At 38.4% G+C, this 21,553-nt stretch overlaps 1 protein-coding gene across 4 annotated transcripts in view; it reads left to right on the top strand.

Annotated features, from left to right (window-relative positions):
• Positions 1-25: 25 nt before the first annotated feature.
• MOSPD2 (motile sperm domain containing 2) overlaps positions 26-21,553 on the top strand; it is a 47,734-nt gene continuing 26,206 nt past the window's right edge. For 2 of the 4 annotated variants that reach the window (XM_084790335.1, XM_084790334.1), the window contains exons 1-6: positions 26-174; positions 331-400; positions 11,780-11,935; positions 14,066-14,152; positions 16,135-16,289; positions 19,121-19,181. In XM_084790335.1, the coding sequence (XP_084646461.1) occupies positions 166-174; positions 331-400; positions 11,780-11,935; positions 14,066-14,152; positions 16,135-16,289; positions 19,121-19,181 (538 nt within the window). In that variant the 5' untranslated portion in view covers positions 26-165. Of the gene's footprint in view, positions 175-330; positions 401-3,077; positions 3,158-11,779; positions 11,936-14,065; positions 14,153-16,134; positions 16,290-19,120; positions 19,182-21,553 lie in introns of those variants that run through there. The other 2 variants (XM_084790336.1, XM_084790337.1) reach the window with 2 other exon arrangements.

Genomic DNA, 21,553 nt, shown 5'->3' with positions numbered 1-21,553 from the left:
ACAGCATGGAGGCACTTCCTTCTACCTTCCGGTGTCACGCGACCGCCTCCCCCTCCCTCCCGTCTTGGTCTACCTTTGGGCTGGGCTGGCTGGTGATGAGATACTTGGCTGCGGGCTTTGGAAGGCGCGACGGCTACAACTACGATCAGTTCCGCGTCTGTGACCATGGCCGAGGTGAGTAGAACCGCATTCGCATTGCTGCTGGGTCCCTGGTCCAGGAAGCCCCCTTCCAGGCCCAGGGCCCATGCGCTACAGTGCAGATGTACTGTACTGAGAGTGACCTGGGTAAAGACACTAAGCTTCTAAGGTTTTGTTGTGTCTCCCATCCAGAATAACGCTCAGAATAAAGCCAAGCTACTCTCTGAGACCCGGCGGAGATTTGAAACCGAGTATGTGACAGGTGAGCATGCGTTCTGTGCGTTAAAGTGGGATGTGCAGTGAGCATAGCCAACTTTTGCTGGGGTGTTTGTGGGTGGTTTTTTCCGGGAGATGTTAAAAGACCTTCTCAACCCTCGCTGGAGAGATGCTGTACTTGTTTCAAAGATTTTGCCGTGCTGTGTGCGCTGCTTCACTTGGGCAGATGCTGTGCTCACTTCTTCCTTTAAACAGTTAATGTAAGAAGTCAGAATGTGCGTGTTCTTGGACCTGGCAGGCTATTTAGCCAGCCACATAGACGACACTGTACAGTTCATGGTTTCTGTGCTGGCCTTTCACCAGAAAACGAACCTGGAAACTGTCATTGTACTGTTGCCATATACTTTGTACATAATTTGGTAATCCAGTTCCTTTTATTTTGCTTAATTCCGCTTCTTTAAACCAAAAGTGCTACTTGCAAGTTCTTGTTACACTGTACTTGAAAGTTTGTGTAAGTGCAGAATTGACTTATTTGTTGAACATTCTGTGTCTAATGTCATGAATGCTAGAGTTGTCAGTGACTTACGATTTAGTGCTTGTACAATATTTTAAACGTTTAGAATAAGTTATAACTACAGATTTTAAAAGGCTCAGGTTGCTGTCTGCCTTGATTGACACTGCTAATGCAGACCCTTCCACTAAATAGCTTACTTACATGTTCTGAGTCTCCCCTGTTTCCATATCAGTGACATGCAATTACGGTTAGAGGATTAAATGAAGAAACATGTATGAAATTGTCAAGTGTGGAAGTCAAAACTAGTAGGTTGTCAATTTAGATTTCGCCTCCGTCATGTGGTTACTGTGCAAAGAATTAAACGTTTGTATTTTGATCATAGTGCTTGGCAGAAGATTCCTGCACCTTTAGACTGTTCTGTGCTGTACATCAGTTCAAGGCCTAGAACAGATAAGTAAATCCAAATCCGTTCCAGATAGCCCGGTCAGGAAATCTTTTCATGCCTCCTTGCCAGTTTTCTTCACGCACCAAACTTTGTACCAGAGAGTTGCAAAAGCACTTCATTCACTTTCAGCACAGAGATCGCATTCATGCCTCTACTGTCATAGCTGGTTACAGTAACGAGATACTTCTCAAGTAGCTTTCTATAGGAATGTAATTCACAGCTAGATGTTTTATGGTATGAGGAGATATAACTCGTACCTAATAAATAGGTGATTCTATAAGCATCGCTTACTTATGCTCAAGGAAGCAAGCAGAATATAGATAAATTATGCAATCTCCAAGGTCTTAAAGATCATCTTGATTCAGCCTTCTCATCTTGAAAATGAGGGAAGTGGTGTGTAGTAAGATTAAGCAATTTTCTTAGAATCCCTGGTGTTAGAGTCTTGACTTGGCTTACTACTCAGGCCTTTTGGATTTCACTTTAGTAATCTTTCAGCAATGCTATGATGTCAAATTCGATCCTGTCACTCCCCATCTTGAAACCCTTCAGTGTCTTCCCACTGTATGTATTTAGATTAAAGTCCCAATTCTTTTCTGTGACATATAAATGTTCGGCCTATGTCCTGTAGCTCTTAGCCATCTGCTATTTTCCTTATCTATTATTTCTCTCCTTGCTTAGTGCGGACTTGACCACTCCCTGCATTAAGGAACATATAAATAGCAAGAATAGGACACACACACACACACACACACACACACACACACACACACACACACACACACACCAAAGTTCATTAAAGGATCTTTAGTCCAAAAACATGTGACTGGTGCATTTGCTATTTGACTTCCTTTTTTAAAATACAGTGACCCACAAACTTGGTATCACAGTCTAAAACATGACCCACAGTTTGAAAAATATAACTACACTGCCTCACTTGTGTTCTTCAAACAAAATGAGTCTGTTTGCATCTTGGGACATTTCCATTTCTCCCCGCCTGGGATGTTTTTTCCCTAGTTAGAATATAAGGCTAGGTCTTTTTTTTTTTTTCTGTCTTTTCAGGGTTTCAATGTATCTAAGAGACCTTCACTGGTTATTAAGTAGCTTCCTGTCCTGCTTACTTTCCATCCCAACCTATAATTGTCTTTTGTTTATTGTTCATTTCCTCCAGTAGATAATAGATGGGTTTAGCTAGTAGCAGCATCTAGAATGTGAAAGCAGGAGCTTCATGTGTTTTTCTTACTCCTCAATACCTTGCACAGTATTCCATGCATACTCACTGAACGAATATAGTGCCACTTAAAGATATGCATTAGAAGAACTTAGGAAGAATTGACATTGCAAATTAAGAACTACCCTAACCTGTACCTGTACCCTGTACCTGTCAAAAGTTTGGCAAAAAAAAAATACAGCCTTCACAATGTATATCATGAAGACAATCTTTTTTTGAGAAGAGACAGTCACTGTGTATGGCATTAAGTATTGAGATGGTTTTACACACACACACACACACACACACACACACACACACACACACAGGGATAGGTGAACTGGTATGTGAGCTATCTGCACAGCAATTGTAAATATTAAGGTCTTCTATTGGCAAGGAAACTGGAAACCATGGAAGTCTTCCTCATCTGGTAGTTGCACTTTGTACCCTGAAATGTGATAAGGCTTTTTAGTTATATGTATTCTCCCCTATAAGTTGGCATTTTAGAAATTACCTTTGGTAATGCTGATGGGGTTCATTTATACATATAATCCTAGAGCTCAAGAGGCAGAGGCAGAGGGCATTTAAGTTCCAAGGTGGCATGGTCTATTATAGTGAGTTCCAGGTAAGCATCCAGGTAAGCATTAAATAAATGTGACATCCTATCTTTTAAAAATATAAATATATAAGTAGGTAGATAGTTAAAATAAGAAGAAAAATTAACAGTGTTAAGAACATTTACTTTTGTATTCCACAGCCTATGTTTTCATGAATATTTTGTTTCATGAAAGGTTTAAGGCAGAAAAGCCATAATGATGTTTTCCTAAATAAAAATATTTATTATCCACGAAGATATATCTTCAGACATTCATTGAAGATAGGTTCTTGGGAATCCCAAGCTCATTCTTTTCATGCCTGTAAAAAATGTTACCAAATATGGATAGCTTTTTGAGCAAACAAAAAGAAGAAAAGAGGAGCCGTAATTACTTTTCTCCCCCATTGTTACTGTGAGAAATTCCATGCTGAGTCTCAAAATGAGAAACATTTTCTGTTCTTTCTTCTTTCTCTTTGTGACAATAATTTATTCAGTTCTGAAAGTACTCATTATCTGCTTAATTGTATAAAACACTTTGTCAGTATTAGAGAAAGTTGCATGATAGAGCCATTTTTCTAACTTGTACAATCCAGTGAAAGTATTAGAACAAGGATAATCCGCTAAATAAGGCCGACTGAACCCCAAGTAATAAGAACCAAAGGAGTCCCTGGGCACGGTGGCACATCCCTGAAATCCTGGAAAGTGGGAGGTGAAAGCAGGATTAGGAGGTTAGAAAAGTTCTCCTTGACTGCCCAGTGATCTGCAGTCCAGCCTAAGAGCCATGACACCCTTTATCAAAGAAGAGTGATGAGCGCTAAGACAAGGAGAGCTACCTCTTGGTGATCGGGTTGGTACTGACTAAGAAGCAACCTCATGGGAAAGCTTGGCAGCTCCCAGACCATAAAAAAAACTTGCTCGAAAACATGGTGCTATTGGGAAATGGCAGACTCTTTTAAGAGCAGTTTGCCTAGTAAAGGAGTCTCAGGTTCTTGGGAATGGTGCCTTTAAAGGAAATTATGCAACCCTGGTTCCTTCCTCCTCCTGTGGCTCCCTGGCTATGTCCTCAGTAGTTTGAGCCTGCTACAGGCTCACTGCCTGTTGTCCCTCCTCGTCACAGGTCTAAAAGCATCTAGGCGAACCGGTCACAGACTGAACCTCTTGACAGTCTCAGCAAAAATAAACCTTTACTCTCTTGATCTCAGATATTTGTTGTGGTGACAGCTGACTAACCCACGTGGTATTTCCTATGCACTTAGGTGGAACTTGGCCAGGTAGAGAAGGTAATGTAGGTGGGTCAGACATTCTGAGTAATGGCTCTCAGGAGACAAGGTATGCAGCATGTTCAGAAAACGCTGGGAAGCTTGCTGTGGTAAGCCTTGAAGAGAGATGTGCACAGGGGTGAAAACAGTAGAAATACAGGGTAGAGAACCTTGGATGTCCAGGTGACGTGTTTGTACGTCAGTACATGTAGAGAGGCAGCTGAGCTCAAGGGTGTCTGATTTTACAGGTATGTGAATTTATTTAAATGAATTTAGTTGATAGCAGAAAAATCAAAAGCCTTCATACCATCTAGAAACAATTCTACTTAAGACCATCCTGATTATGACTTGTATGTTACATTTTTATTGATATGATCTTATTTCCCCATTTTATAAAGTAGGCAATATTTTCTATTATTTTTTAATATTTGGATCTATTAATAAGAGACAATTGCCATTTAATTTAGATAATCCATTTTTAGACATTTTGATGGCGTCCATGTTTTTCTTAGTACAACTTTATGAAAGTTGTGAGTATAGTTAATAGCAATATTGTATACCTGCGCACGTACAGCAAAAGTGAAATATGTTTTTTCATTAGCTTGATTTATGTGTTCTACAGTATATGTATAAGAATATTACATATATAATAAGTATATATACTTATTTATATCAGTCAGCTTTTAAAATCAACCTTTATCTTTATGATAGATCTAAAATTATCAATCCTCTGCTTTAGAGAGCATGAAATTGTGACTTTCCACAAAAGCCTGAGTTGTAAACTTAGATGAGAATAAATAACTGGTAGACCTGTTAATCTTTTGTCTCACTAATGACACTTACATTGCCTAGAAAATATCATTTTATCTTTCTGTGGGTTTTAATAATTCATATCTCTAAGTCATCAATCCCTATTCAACGTATATCCTCGTTTTTAATGTTTAGTGACATTTTAAGTTTTAAACCACCTGCTAATGAAAACCAGTCAGTTCTAGGATAGAGATTTTGTTTTAGTCACAATTATTTTAAAAGCTTGAACAAGAGTATAGTCTGTTTATATAAATTACAGTGTACTCTTCATTTTTGTGGTATTAGGGAGCCCAGGCTCTTACTTAGGCCACACAAGTGTCATACCAGTAAACTGCATCTCCAACCTTAACATGTGTTCTGGATAATTGGGTTCAGGAGAGATTTTTCATTACTGAAAATTTAATCTCTAACAATTATTCTGATTTACTAAGTCTTTTAGTTTCCTTGTATTGCTATGGAAGAAAAAGAAAGAGAGAGAGAGAAAGAAAGAAAGAAAGAAAGAAAGAAAGAAAGAAAGAAAGAAAGAAAGAAAGAAAGAAAGAAGCCACCCTGACCAAAAGACAACTGAGAGAAGAAATTGATTTATTTCACTTATAATCCAATATTATGGGTAAATCAAGTAGCAAGCAAGTCACATTACATCTATAATCAAGAGAAGAGAGAAATGTATGCATATAGTCTTAATTCCTCAATTCTTAGATAGTCCTGGACTTGTTGCCAAGGAAATGGTGCTGCCTACAGTGGGCTGGGCTTTGCTACATCAATTAACTTAATTAGGACAATCATTCACAAACATGTCACAGGCCAACCCAGTGTAGACAGTTTCTCATTGAAACCCTTCCTAGATGGTTCTGGTTTGTGTTAAGATGACAATTAAAGCTAACTACCATAATAAAACATCCAGAAGATCCAAGTGTGATAGCTCAGGTCTATGATTCCAGCACTTGAGGTGAAGATAGGAAGATCAGGATTTGAAGTCCAGTTCCAAATTGTGTGTGAGGCCATCTTGGTATACATGGATCCCTGTCTCAAATTAAAAAAAAAAAAAAAGATAGAGACTACAACAAAACCTTCAGTTACCATTTTCTAAAGAATGAAAGGACATACATTTGTTACTTTTGTTTCATTTCACTAAACAATATTACAAAATGTATGTTTATTATAGAACTTGTTACTTATATTACTTAGTTTTCCTAATTGGCCATGGTTATGTTATCACTATATTGCTGTATTTTCTCAGTGAGCAAGACATTCAACAACTCAAAAACTACTTAATGATGCATATAGCCTTAAAAATGCAGGTTCCTGGAATTATAAAGGAAACTTAAACAATCCGTACACATGTGAAGGAATCAATTTCAGCAAGTTTCTTTTGCAACTAGAACAAAGCAAGTAAAAGCACATTTAAGTTTTTTAGATTTTAAGACCACAGTGAACAAACTTGATTGTAGACATACAGATTTATGTGTGTGTGTGTGTGTGTGTGTGTGTGTGTATCCTTAATGTGTTTAGTATGTATATGTGTTTGTGTACTTGTGTATTTGTCTGTTTGAGTGTATAGGTTTTTGTACCCAACAAACAGAAAATAGGTACTTTTAAAATATATATTTCTACTTTGTGATCTTTTACATAGCTTTAATACACTTATCATGCAATCAGTAATAAAAGAAGTCTCAGAAAATTTAAAGCAGCTAGATCATACAGTCCAGGTTCTCACACCATTAGGCATTGGAGTCATAATAAACAGGTACTTAAAAACAAATTAAATTTTAGGAAGCCAAAACATCATACCTCTATGGATTAATAACTTCCCAGCAATGTGTGTAATTCTCATTTCTGCTAAATAACCCATGGTTTAATGAGGTTATCACAATGGAAATTACCAAAAAAATGTTAAGACTAATAGAAAGCTTATATGGAAAGATCAACAGTAATTTTAGCTGAAGTCATTAAGCTTGGGGTTTTTTTCCCCCAGGGTGTTTGTTGCCTAAGTATCTGATAACTTTATTTTCTATTCTGTAAATGTTTAACTTTTCAAAGGGGCAAGAACAGTGCAATCCATTATTGAAGATCTGGGACCTGAGAATGTCAGGGTTGGTGGTGGGGGGGCAGACTTTCATGGAAATAATCATTCTGTAAAAAAAATATGTGCATTTATTGTTGGTAGGGATTACAAGAGCAAGGAGGTGACTTTCCAAAGTCCCTGACCTCTTGGAGCCTTAACCCCACACCCCACATGCCCTCCTCCCATTACACAGGGATTCTGACATTTGTGGGTATGATTTAAGGAGCTGCTCCTTAAAATGGATGGCTATTGCTTATTTTTCATGAACAATATTTCCATATGGTGTGTGTATGTGTGCGTGCATGGATGCGTGCGTATGTTGGCTTCATACATGCTGGCCTAGCACACTACCATTTTCTCAGTTTTTAGTTTGAAGACAGATGTGAAGTGTCCTGGCTGTCCTGGAATTCACTGTGACTCTGGGGTAGGTCTTGGACTTGCGATCTTCCTACCTTGGCTTCCTGAGTAACTGGAATTACAGGCTCGTGTCACCAGGCCTGGCTTTTTAATGAAATGGGCCCCCACATTCTCCCATTTGACTTGGACTAAGAAGAGCAAACACACAGATGGTATACACTAAGCCCACACGGACAACTTGGCACAGTGCCTAAGATGTAGGGATGGCAAAAATCCATGAAGTCTGGTTAGCCTGGATAGCTGGTGACTGGTGAAAATTGAGCCCCTGTACTCTTGAAGGAAAGCAATTGAGACAGAGCATTCCACCTTCTCTGCAATGACTAGACATCCAAGGCCTGAGAAAAATTTTTTTCGTTCAGTTCATATTTTAAAGGGTCCTTAAGTATACATACAATGTATCAGCAACAGGGGATATCTGTGTCCCTCAAGGTTGAAGATATTTTCTAGCTAACCTGCACGGGGGAAGGTGACAGGGATTGTCAAATCCTGCAGTAGACCAGAGGCCCACTACATAGAATCTTTATGGCTGCCTGCTGATTCTTGGCTCTCCCCCAAAGTTCCCAATCGAGGCGAGGGATCCAAGAAAGCCTGTGTTACCAGCGCTTTGTGATTTTGCTACTTGCTGAAACATGAGACTTGTTCTGTCAGGGGAGATCACCTTTCCCTCAGTCTTCCAGCTAGCCTGACAGAGACGGAGAGATTCAGAGGAGATTGTAGCCAAGTGCTAAGGGAATCTTTTGTTGTTTTCTTTTTTGCCCGGTGATTTCCGTTCTTAACACATCCAGGGTCTGTACTGCTCTCCCAAACCCCTGTCAGGACTGTTCTATACTAAAGATTCATGGAGGAATCTAAAGCCTATGTATGAAAAAAAGAGAGTTGGGGCTGACACGAGGGCTCAGTGGGTAAGGGTGCCTACCACCACATCTGACAAACTGAGTTAAATTCCTGTAATACACACAGGCGAAGGAGAGAACTGACTTCCAGAAAATTGTCCTCTGACTACCACATATGCACACTATAAATAATACAAATGAATAACGTATAATGAATTTTAAAGAAAAGTAGATTTTGTTGTACTAAGAGTAGTTAATAGTGTCCCTTAAGCATGTGCTCCTAAGCCATAGAATGTTGACTGTTCACCTCCTTCTCTGTTCTCATTCTCTTCTGTCTGCCTTTATGTCCTTCGGCTGTCTCTTTTCTCTCTTGCCCTATTGTGTCCTCTCCCTCCTGCCTCCCTTGTCCTTTTCCCTCTTTCCTCTTGCTCTTTCTCCCTTTGCCTCGAGCTTGCTCCTGCCTCTCTCTGCCAAACTCTACCGCTTCCCCTCTCCAGCTGTCTCTTCCCCTCTTTCATTTGTGCTCCTCTGGGGTTACATGGTTAAAACAGCAACAACCATATTTCCTAGGTAAATACCCGCCTATTAATAATCACATTGAATGGAAATTTCTGGTTTCAGAGACTGGTGTCCATGAAAACTACCAAAAGACTTTGGATTTCTAGTAAGGGTCTGTGTTTTGTTAATGCTAGTAGTAGTAGATAGATTTCCAGTAGTAGTAATGTGAACAATGATGCTTTACTTTTCTTATTATGGTTAATTTTTACTGAGTTTGTGTCACTTGCCAAATATTATTCTAAAAAAGTACTTTGCAGTGTACTATGGAACCCTAGCTGAGGTCGAGGACGCCTCCAGAAGCCTGTAAGGTCAAAACCATTTTCAACATCATCCTAAAATATCCTTTGCTTCTTTCATTGAGCTGACATTTGTACTGATTATACAAAAGCAGTGGGTAAAATCGCTGACTCTGTGACCCAAGCCAAGGCAAGTAGTCATTGTAGTACTTACCATATTCATGAGAAAAGGCGAGACAAAAGCCAGGTTTATTTTAGAAAGTCTCTAATGGTACAGCAAATGTTATTAAACCTTGACCTTTGGAGGTATTCCCTTTTAATGTCTTCTGTGAGAAAATGGTGGTGTACTCACAGAACATTTCTACATGCTAAGTGTGTTTGATTGGGAGCTTACTTGGTCACCTTTTTCACTGGCCACCATTTTTATTGGGAAGAAGAACTGATAAGCTGTGCTTACACAAACTTGGGTATATGGAGGCCTTTTCCTACAAGTGGATGAAGGCAGCGATATTTTTTAAGAAAAATATCCTCCTGGTACAATGGCCAAACTAAACGATCCCTCCTTAATGAGACAGGAGGCTATGTTAACTCTTTTAAAGCCATCTTATGCTCTCAAATGTCATTGATAATTATAGGGAAATTGTGATTGGAATACTAATGAATTTTCAAATTACAGAGCTAAAACTACTTCCTAAGGGTTATCTAGTGTGGAACCACTCATTTTATGGATTAGAAAAATAGAGCCCATATATTGAAAACTATACCCCAGATGACATTCCACAAATGTATGATTTATGGACTCTGATTTTGTGATGTTTTAAATTTCTAAGCACTTTCATACATTCTTTTTCGTCTGACCCTCACACAGGCCTCTGAGTATATCAAACAGTTTAAAGATTAAAAAAGTAGAGACTCCAAGAGGTTAATTGTCTCAATGCACTTTATACTTTGCTGCCCTTTCATCTAGTCTCTCAAGGCCTTAGACTGAAGGCAGTGCAAATGGAAAGGAGGTAGACACTGTACGACTTAGTGTCTAAATGCTTATGAAAGAAAAGGAAATGCAGAAGCCGGGGAAATTTACAAAACTGTTTGCTTTATCACTTAGGAGGGGATAGATATTGAGAAATTAAAAATAAAGACAGAATAGAGTCAACAAATGTTGTGCTATATGCTTTGCAGAATTCTTAAGATGTACAGGCTCTGGGCCTTTACTGTTTATTTGGGAAAGATGGCATGCATACCAGGAACTAATTCAAGATATAAATTGTTGTGTGCCTTAAGAAAAAGCTAAACGAAGTTCTGTTGCTGCTCAGTGAAAAATTACTTTGGGTCACAGGAAATATTTTTGAAAAGAAGAAGTATCTGAGAAAAGAGTATTGCCAAGTGGTAGAATATGGGTTTGTAGAAGTGATTCTATGGAAACCAGAAGAATTCACTTACAATAAACTAGTGAGAATAGTATGCAAGGAGGAATATATAGTGAAGAAGTTAGTGGGGAATATGGCATGTATATGAAAATGATACACAATTATAACTGAATATAATTATTCCACTAAATTATTGGAAATGTTGGACCCTGAAAATGTTATCCTGTTGCATGCAGTGGTTTAGATGTGAAATAGTCCCTGAAAAAGCTTGAGCATTGAACGCTTGCTTGGCCCCCAGCTGGTACCAGTTGAAAAGTGACTGGATCACGAAGGCACTGACTTCTTCATTGGACAGATCCATTGATGAGTTCATAGCTGAGTGGTCTTGCTGAAAGAAGTTGGACCCTGGGGGATATGGATTTGAATAGTATGCCCATTCCCTGGCCCCTTGCTGGCTATCTCTCTGCTCCTCTCCAACATGATATGAGCAGTTTTATTCTCTAGTACCATTCTGCCATGGCATACTACCTCATAACAGGCTAAGGAATACTAGTGATGGTTGGCACAGACTAATGCCTCGGAAACTATGAACCCAATAGCAATGCCTTCTCATCTGGTCTTGTTGGTACATGCCTATAATCCTAGGACTTAGGAGACTGAGGAAGAAGGAACACAAGTTAGAGATCACCCTATAATATATACCTAAAAAAGTCTTCCCTTCCTTGATTGATTTTCTTTTTTTGTCATAGGAACAATGTATTAACTAATACACTCTAGATATGGACAGTTTTCCACTTGATTTTTTTTAAGATGCTCTGTATCAGGTATAGAAGTGCATGCCTGTGGTTCCAGCTACTTAGGCTGAGGCAGGCAGATCAGTTGAGCCCCCAAGAATTCCAAAACAGCATGAACATCTTCTCAAATGTGTAGTTTTTAGGTTGCGTTATTCGGCTCTTGCTTTGAAATCTCATCAATTGTTTAGATTTCATTTTCACCTGAAAAACATCCCTATGTATGTCTTAGAGAAACTTGTCTTCCAGATCTTTCATTTCCTTTGTCATTATGTTTTTTTCATAGCAGAATTAACCTGATTTAGATATTCATTACTGTTTTTCCTAGAAAAATCAGAAAAATACGATCCACGTGATGTAGAAAGGCTTCAGCAAGATGATAATTGGGTTGAAAGTTACTTATATTGGAGACATAATGTTGTGGATGAAACACTGAAGATGCTTGATGAGAGTTTTCAATGGAGGAAAGAATTTTCTGTCAATGGTAAGCTGTTTGACTTAGCCTTGGCAGAGTAATAACATCTGTAGAAATGTTACTGTTAGATGTTTGTATTTGTACACCTTCTTAGCAGTCATCATAAACTCTAGACTATTATCTTTAGAGGCCTAATCATACCTTCAAAGGGAATGAAAAAAATCTTAAAAGGAGAACCGCTCATAAGAAAATCAGATCACAGGAAACCAACTTACATATCTTCACTAAAAGCATTGTTGCCCAGTCTGAGTTTGGTTCAATTCCATTAAACAATGACAAAATAGTCTGTCATATTAGGCTTAAAAATAAGAAGATATTGCTGTCCTATATTTTTTCAGTTGTTTCTCAGGCCTGTCCACATCCCCAGAGGGTTCATGCTGTGAGTGTTCCAAAACTGAATGGGGAGCCCAGAAAACCAAGTTTATCCCCAAGGATACCGGTGGCAGCCTTCTCTAAACCTTTTAAACTGCTAGATTGAAATGTGTCATCAAAATGAGTGCTTGAAATCTTAGAGGGAGTTTTATGTGACTGAGTCTAAAGACTTAAATACAAAATAGTTAACATATCTAGAGTTAATTTTCTCCTCATTCTTTATACTAGAGTCTATAAGAAAGTTCATATCTAAAATCTAAGAAGTAAAATGATGGGAAATATAAAGACTATAGGCAGCTTAAACAAAGAAGTGTATATTAGTCAAGCAAAAAATTACACATCTGCAATTTCTAAATCATATACAAAATACTTTTATTCAGAGTAAAGTATACGTGTGTATGTTGTAACTCATTGAGAATCTCCTACTAAATTCAACTATATGTGCATTCTTGCACAGGTTGCTAGTTTCTGCTGACATATAGCGAAGATGTGAGATAGAGGGAATTGGGGGGTCGGGAAGGGGGGAGACCTTGACAGTTCTCTGGGAAACTCTGGGGAGTGAAACGGAAGTCGACCCTATGCTGCCTTGCCATGTTGGTTCCCAGCCTCCCTTAGAAGCCGCTTGGGTCTGTTGTTTTTCTCACTAAAGCACATTATATTTTCTTGAATTATTTTCCACCTGCTCTAAAAGTTTAGACTTTACCATCTATAAGACTTTTTGTGCAGGGCGTGGTGGTACACGCCTTTAATCCCAGCACTCAGGGAGGCAGAGGCAGTTGGATCGCTGTGACTTCAAGGCCAGCCTGGTCAACAAAGTGAGTCCAGGACAGTCAAAGCTACACTGAGAAACCCTGTCTCAATAAAAACAAAAACAAAACAAAACCCAACAACAACAAAAACTTTGTAGAAAAACACCATCTTGGGGGTGGGGAGACAGCACAGTAGGTAAAATGATTGCTCCACAAGTATAATGACCTAAGTTTAGATCCCTAGCACTCACTCCAAAAGCTAGGTATGGCACTTGTAATCTGAGGGATGGGGGTGGGGGTGGGGAGGTGTGGACAGGAGGATCCCAGGGGTTTGCTAGCTGGCTAGTATAATAGTATAACTAAATCAATGCCTGATCTGTACACAAGTACACACACACACACACACACACACACACACACACACACACACACACACACACACACACACACACACAGCCCAGGAGGGGCCAAGGGATGGGTAGTAAGGAAAAGGGGAGACAGAGAAAAATGTCATCTTAGAAGACAAAACAGTGACTTTTTCCCTCAAATTCTGAGGTTGTGTAAATAGCTCTTAACGTGGCTTTTTTTCTTTGTTTGTTTTGGGGGCGGCAAGGAATAGAATCCAGGAACTTGGGTGTGCTTATACTGTATCACTGGGCTCCACCCAGACCCCACACAGTATTAAATTGAGTGGTCTCTTAGTGTTAACATGAGTCAAGTCATTATGTGAAACCCAACCAGAATCTACCAAGTTAGCCAGAAGAATAAGATAGTTTTTCCAGTTCTTTCCATCATCTGTAAATCTTTTCATTTGTTTTCTCAGCAGGAAGTAGCTTTTTGTACCAGGAACTCCTAGGTTTTTAATAAGTGACATTTTATTCAAAATTGAAGTCAGCTGTATATTGCTCAAGTTTGAGCAAGTGATGGTAGAACAACTGTCTAGCATTCCCTTTGTAGTGTGAATTTTCTTTTCAGATCCATAGATTACTATTACTGATCAAAGTTTATTACTTCCTAGACCTTAGTGAATCCTCTATTCCAAGATGGCTATTAGAACTTGGTGGTATTTATCTCCACGGCTATGACAAGGAAGGTAACAAATTATGTAAGTATACCGAATTCATACCTTAGCTTTTCAAGACATTGAAATGTGCGTTTGTGTGTCAATTAATAGGCACACAACTTTCCCATATGTACACTTAGCAAATTTCCTGCTACTAGACATCTTCACCCCGGTCAAATCCTATCAAGACATAGTTTACCTTATTATAAACTCAGCAGTAGTCACAAATGCTGGCTCTTAGCTTCTTGACTGTTTCTGTGATAAGACACCATGACCAAGGCAACTTACAGAAGAGTTTATTTGGGGCTTATAGTTTGGAAGGGTTAGAGGCCACAACCACAATGGCTGACAGTATGGTAGCAGGCAGAAAGGCATGCCGCTGGAACAGTAGTAACATAGCCAGAGTCATTTTAGTTACTCAATATCTTCTTTCTCCCTTGTTGCTAGCACTCTACCTAGTACTTATTTTTTTTATTAATTTATTCTTGTTACATCTCAATGGTTATCCCATCCCTTGTATCCTCCCATTCTTCTCTCCCTCCCATTTTCCCCTTATTCCCCTCCCCTATGACTGTTCCTGAGGGAGATTTCCTCCCGCTGTATATGCTCATAGGGTATCAAGTCTCTTCTTGGTAACCCCTAGTACTTATTTTTATGGAGACTCTGAACAGTTGCTAAATATGCAAAACACACTTTAAGTCTCTCCTGATGTCCTCTTAGCTTTTTCTGAAATATGTGTAATAATGTCAGGAAGAGTAAGTGTTTTCTATTGTTCAGGTAACTTTCTTATCCTCCCTTCCAATCACCCACGCTTGCTTGGCTTTGTACTAGGGTAGGAGAGGCTGTGTGCAGCTTGCTTGCCTTTTCTTTAGCTTGTGAATTGCACTGTATTTTGACAGTACTCTACGTTTCCCTCTTATCCCTGCCTCTCCTTTGCTCATACCTCTTGTGTGGCTTGTTCCTGAAACATGTTTCCCAAAGTTTGTTCTTTTCTTGGTTTCTTGTACTTTGCAGCTGACACTGTCCCACGGGATCACCTCAAAGACATGAGCTTTGGCAACTTCCCAATTCACAGTGCAGATCCAATGCGATTCCCAAGCTCTGTGCACGTAGCCAGCTGCCCAGCGGCTGGTGTCTCTTGACTGTGAGCTGCCTTCAACATGACCTACAACTCATATTCATGCCCTGCCACTCGTGCCCTTTCTGTATTGCTCAGCGCTGGCCCATTTGTTACCTCCCCCTGTTATTTTGTGTCATTCTGACTCCCTTTTCATCTTCACCAGCCACTCCTAAGTTCAATCCTGCCTGTCCGGTTTTCTTTTTATTAGCTTCTTCCCTGGTTGTGACCAGATAGGCTTCCTCCCTGACCTCTTTTACTCTAACCTCTATGATACTGCCCAAGCTAGGTTTTGAAATAGGAAAACCAAAATGAAGGGAGGACTTCAGAGTCATTTAACTTTTCCCTGTCTCTTTTCTGCTTCTCTTCTTGCCTACCATCCCATTTTAATCCTAGCTGCCACCACCTAAAGCGTTTGTGTTCCACTCCCGTGCACAGCACTCTCCCAGGCCTCCCTCCTGCCTGCCTGCCTGTGACTCTCTTCTGGGTGGAAGGTGGTTTCTACTGATTTATCAAGCCATTGGCTTTTCTTATGAGCATAGTGAAGAGCACTTCTCAGTTATTACAAAATAGTGTTTGTTCACCTGCATTCTCTTTTCACCTCACTTAAAAATGACGTCTGTTTATTTCCTAAAGGAGAGAAAAATAGTTGCCTCTTCTATTCTTTAACTTAAAGGTCCCAAGTACAGTTGTTTCTCATTTTAAAGAGGGAAGAGATGTCTTTATTCAAAACAAGATGAATTATCAATGAAGGAAGGAACATGTCAAGGGAAAGGATTGTGTGTGTGTATACGGGCATGGACAAATGGACTATGTATGTATGTATGTATGTATGTATGTATGTATGTATGTATGTGAAACTTCTATATATCATATGCTTATGTTTTATCTGTTGTTATGCTTAAAGTCTGGATCAGAGTGAAGTATCATATAAAAGACCAGAAAACCATAATGGACAAAAAGAAGCTCATTGCATTCTGGCTAGAACGATATGCTAAGAGAGAAAATGGAAAGCCTATCACAGTGATGTTTGACATGTCAGAAACGGGACTCAACAGCATAGTAAGCATTCTGCTTTAATCCTAAATCATAGTTTCTCTTGGTTCCTTCCGTCTTTCCTGTCTTCCTGCCAAGCAAATATTGTTGTAAGATGAAGCTAGCAGAATCCAAAAGGATTAATTTTTCCCTTGCATTGGGTGTGAAGCCAAACGTGGAATAGGATTTGCAGAGAATGAAATTCGCTTCAGTATTTGGCAATGTTCCCTGCCTTGTGTTTAAGATGGAGGGTAAGACATGAAGGGTGGCCGGGCATGAGTCACTGTAGTGACCATGCTAATAGCCCACAGCACCAACCCCCATGCCTGGCACAGAGTAACATGCTCACTAAATAGTAAATAAACACATGCATGATCTCTGTGACCTTATTTTTTTTTACTTGCTTTGGAGGTTTAAAATGCTCATGTGAGTTTACCCCCATGCCACTCTCTTTGCTTTTCTTGGACATTTGTATATACTTCTTGGGTTTTGTTTGTTTGTTTGTTTGTTTGTTTGTTTTATAAACAAAATAAGCTTGGGGAACCAGTTTTCTTTGCATGACTTTACCAGTCTGAAAACATAGTTAACTTACTAGTTGCAGTAGCAGTACATTATTATATATGCACCAATAGCCCCAACTTCTAATGGAGCTGAGGTATAAAGATCGTTTGAACCCAGGATTTCAAGGATAGCCTGGACAGCATAGTGAGACTGTCTCAAAAGATAATGGAAGATTAGAAATTGTCTTTTTGTCCAACATAACAAAATGGTAAATTATGTTTTAACTAACTGATAACTATGTATGCGAGTCTTTGTGAAGAACCTGTAATAATATTGGAGAATACCTTTTTAAGATGAAAAGAACTGCTGCTGTGTAGCACAAAATACTGACGTGTTAGATTTAAACAACAAAACCAGGTTAAAGAGAACAATTAAAAAGAGCTATAGGAGATGAAGACAGACCAATGTTTTCTCACATTAGGAATCTTAGTACCCTGCATTTTTTTAAATGTAGTTTCCATTGAGTGGATTTTAACTTACAAAGTAAAACATTTTATATTATAAATAAAACTCAAATTACTCAAATAAACCTACATTTAGTAAGGATAGACTATGATTCTAATGTCCTTTGGGTACCATAGTCACCTATTTATTACCTCACAACCATGAACAACGTGTGGTAATGTTTTCTGTTACCTAATAGAGGGCAGTGAATTGACAGCAGCTATTTGATGGTTTTTCAAGAGACTCACATGATGTCATTTCTAATATGCAAAGAAAGACTATTGATACTATTGGCTATTTTAGTCATTATTAATGTTATAAAAGCACCTGAATCTTTATTGGATAAATTCTCTTATGTAACACTCTTATGATTCACAGTTAGTTTATAAAAATGCATTCAAGGAAAAACATAAATGCTTTACTAAGAGTTGGGATACCATGCTGACTGTAAGCTTTCAGCTTCCTAGCTAAAAAAAAATGGAATCATTTCATATTGTACAAATAGCTAGACTTTAACTAATTAGCATTTTAGGAGACATGTATCCATTCTCAGCAGTTGAACTAGAACGGCAAATCTTGCATGTGTCATCAGAGAAAGGTCACTTTACATGAGACATGTACCATTCTGAAAAGCCCCCTTAGCAACTAGACAACAGTCTTTTTCATGGAGATATGTTATAGGAACCCACTGTCTACACACACCACTGACATCAAATATCCCAAAATTAGTAATAACCCAAGCTTTTATGAGCAAGGACATTGCAACTGAGTAAATTATGGTAATGACTAATAGTTGAAGACTAGTAATATCTGAGAGGGGTCACAGACATTAAATTAACCAAAATTTAATATAGCTAGTTTTTTGAAGTCCTTTTCTCTGCCTCTTACATAACTCTAGATTTTTTGAAATTATGCCCAGTGCATATAATTATAATAATACTATCAAGGTATTATTATATACTAGGACTTCTCCTATATTAAATAGTTACTTTCAGTTGCCTGCAATTAAAGGTACTGCAACTCACTCCTAGGAAAGACTTCATAGCCTGTCCTGTCTGGAATCTTTCAGTAGCCCTGCTGGATTTCAGCTTGTCTGCTTAGCTCTTCAAGCAAGCAGTGTTCAGGAGGTGGCTGAACAGAATTAATGAAACAGTCTGCTAGCTTGGAATAATATGGGGAATGAAACATGACTAATAGCCCTAATAACCTAATTTTCTGTTGTTGTGTATGAAGCCAGAGAACTAACCAGACAGCTGCTTTAACACAGTCTCCTAAAAATTGGAATGAATAAACAGTTCTTGATGGTAAACTGAAACACAAAACAAATAAAAAAAAAACTAATATGAAGCTTCTTAAATAAGCTGGCATGTCAGATCAGTGGAATCTTTGTGTAAACACTTAATACACCATATTTTATTGAAGTTCTTATAAGGTAAAAATTATATTTAGAAAGTAAATACTATACCATAATGTATATATGTATAGCATAAATATTATTTGAGTTAGTCATGTTATAAACTATATACCCTTTTCAATAATGCTTGAGTTCAGTAGAATTTTAGAGTCTCTCTGTGGGATTACTTTTATATCCATTGCATCCCCACAGCTTTTGTAGCCTGAAGTATATAACTAGTTTGAAGCAATACAGATAAGTTTTAAAATACCAATTTAAGGGCCAATTCTCAGCTTAATAACCTAAAACTTTAACCCTTAGGGCTATAGATTCTTACATTAGCTTATTTCTTGAGAAAACTAGTTATCTCACATGTATTTAATATTATATCACTATTAGAAATGTATAATTTAAAAGTTGTCTAATATGGACAGTCTTAAAGCTTTAATCTTTATTTTAGGACATGGACTTTGTACGATTTATCATCAACTGCTTTAAGGTGTATTACCCAAAATACCTCTGTAAGTAACTTACTCCTTTATAAAAATATAATATATTTAAAATGTAGATGTTGTTCAAAAATGATAGTGTTGTATATTGTAGACTCTCATACCAGAAACACTGTTTTCTCATGGAGCACTTTAAAGGTATTCCTAGATAGACATGTAAATCCTTATCTTGGATGCATAGGCAGTTTTCTGAAACAGTTTTCCTTTACAGCTTTTGTTACAAGTGAAGTTCTAGATACCAAAACAGTCTCTAACACATAGCACACAGCTCTGTGCAATTATATATGTATTTGCAACATGAGCCCATCTGAACTGATATTTGTCTAAAATTACATTATTATGTGGAACTTGCTGGATGCAAAAGTAGATAAGCAGTACTAATAAAGTTCATTGTATGGCAAATAAAGTACAGTATGTTACTAATTGCTGTTTTAAAATTGGCAATGAGAAAGGACTGAACCAGATAATACATTTATCTCTAGTATTAATAGAGTTTCAGATTGTTCTGTTTTCTTATGGTGCTGGAGATTGAACCTCAGGCCTTTGTACATGCCAGGCAAGTATTCTACCACTGAACTTATATCCTCAGCCATGTTCCGTTTGTTTTTAATTGTAACTCTCCTGTTAATGATGGGAGTTCAAATAAGAGACTTTTCCTAAGCCTTATATGCTCCTTTTTCATTTGCTGAATTTAGATGATAGATTCCCCAAGGGGAAAATAAGTTACCAACCTATATGAAGAGTCAAACGTATATAACTCCAGTTTGGTAAAAATTGAAAATGGGGAGAGGCAAAGGTTATCAAAAATGAAAATTCACAGAGTTGACTGCATGCATTCCTGGTACATACCACAATTAGGGTCCCTTGGATGACAAAAAGCATAATGGATGTCTGGACTCAGCACCACATACAGCCCTATACTACTGTCTCTTCAGAGACTAGTTGTGAATGTTGTTGGATACAGAGAATGGCAGTGTCAAGGCTGGGAAACTTGAACTTTCTACTGTTCCTTCTGTACCTGGCACATACCCTGATTCGTTAAGTCTTGTTGAGCAGTACCCATCAATAGACACTGCAGAATCACCACTTCATGATATTAATTTACTTCTTTTATGGACAAAACAAACTGAAATAGTTATTGAACGATATTAAAAAATAAGCCATGTAGAAATAGTACTCATATAACTTTATAAAATAGCAGCCTTCTAAAATACCTATTGACTGAAATACTTAAGGTTTTGATAAGCCACTGAGAAAAAATGTAATTATAGTTATTTATCAAATATGTCCAGGATAATTTTGAAAGGCCTATTCACGAATTTATGGATTCATATAATGGTGAATTGTAATATTGCTCATTTCCGTTAACCTCAGATGATATTTGTGTTCTACCAAAATAATGTGGTTTGGGGGCGCTCTCTCTCTCTCTCTCTCTCTCTCTCTCTCTCTCTCTCTCTCTCTCTCTCTCTCTCTCTCTCTCTTCTTCTCTTTTTTTTTTTTCAAGACAAGGTTTCTCTGTATAGCCTTGGCTACCCTGGACTCTCTTTGTAGACCAGGCTGGCCTCAGACTCACAGAGATTCACCTGCCTCTGCCTCTGCCTCTGCCTCCCCAAGTGCTGGGATTACAGGCGTACACCACTGCACCCAGCTGGATTTTATGGGATCTTAGGCTAATTGTTCTACAAATCCTGTCAGGTGCCAGGCTACCTCCTATGATACCCTGTTCTTTAGCGCACTATCTTTGTGCTAGTTTTGCATACCATTCTAGGGGATTCTCTTGTCAGAAAAGAATGACATTCCATATTGATTCATCTGGAAGAGAAAAATAAATTGGCCATCACAAATCCCCTTTGTGGGTTCTGATTGGTTTCTCTTACAGCTGTTGGTAGGGCTAAATATCCTCAGTTCAGTATGTAAGGAACAGCCCAGTGTACTTCGGAATTGTTGGCTTCCTGGAGCTCCTAACAGTTAAGAAAACCTACAGTTTCTGTTTCATAGAGTCAGAAGGAAGGGACTGTGTGACTAATTTAACAGTGTAAGCTCAAGAAAATGTATAAATGAGGCCATAAATTAGACATGTAAATGCTGTTTTAAGAATGCAGCTGCTTTCAGCACTAATGCAGCACGTTACACCTGTGCCCCTAGAACTATTTTCTTGTGTACCTTTGTTAAATCAGCAAATGAATAGAGGGATGAGCTGATTGCCAAAGGACAATGATCGCGAATTACTGGGACTCCTCCCCATTGTGAGATGATGAGGCAGTTCCAGCACCGAGTACTTCCCTGAATTAAATCCTAGCCAAGCAGCTTGGGTTTTTCCTACAAGGTAGTTTTCTCTAGATTAGGTAGAACCAATAGTGCATTGTAGAGGTACTAAGTCACAT

The sequence above is a fragment of the Acomys minous genome (assembly GCF_964271855.1).
Source record: "Acomys minous genome assembly, chromosome: 7".
NCBI classification, from domain to species: domain Eukaryota; kingdom Metazoa; phylum Chordata; class Mammalia; order Rodentia; family Muridae; genus Acomys; species Acomys minous.
This window is presented reverse-complemented; position numbering and strand designations above follow the sequence as displayed.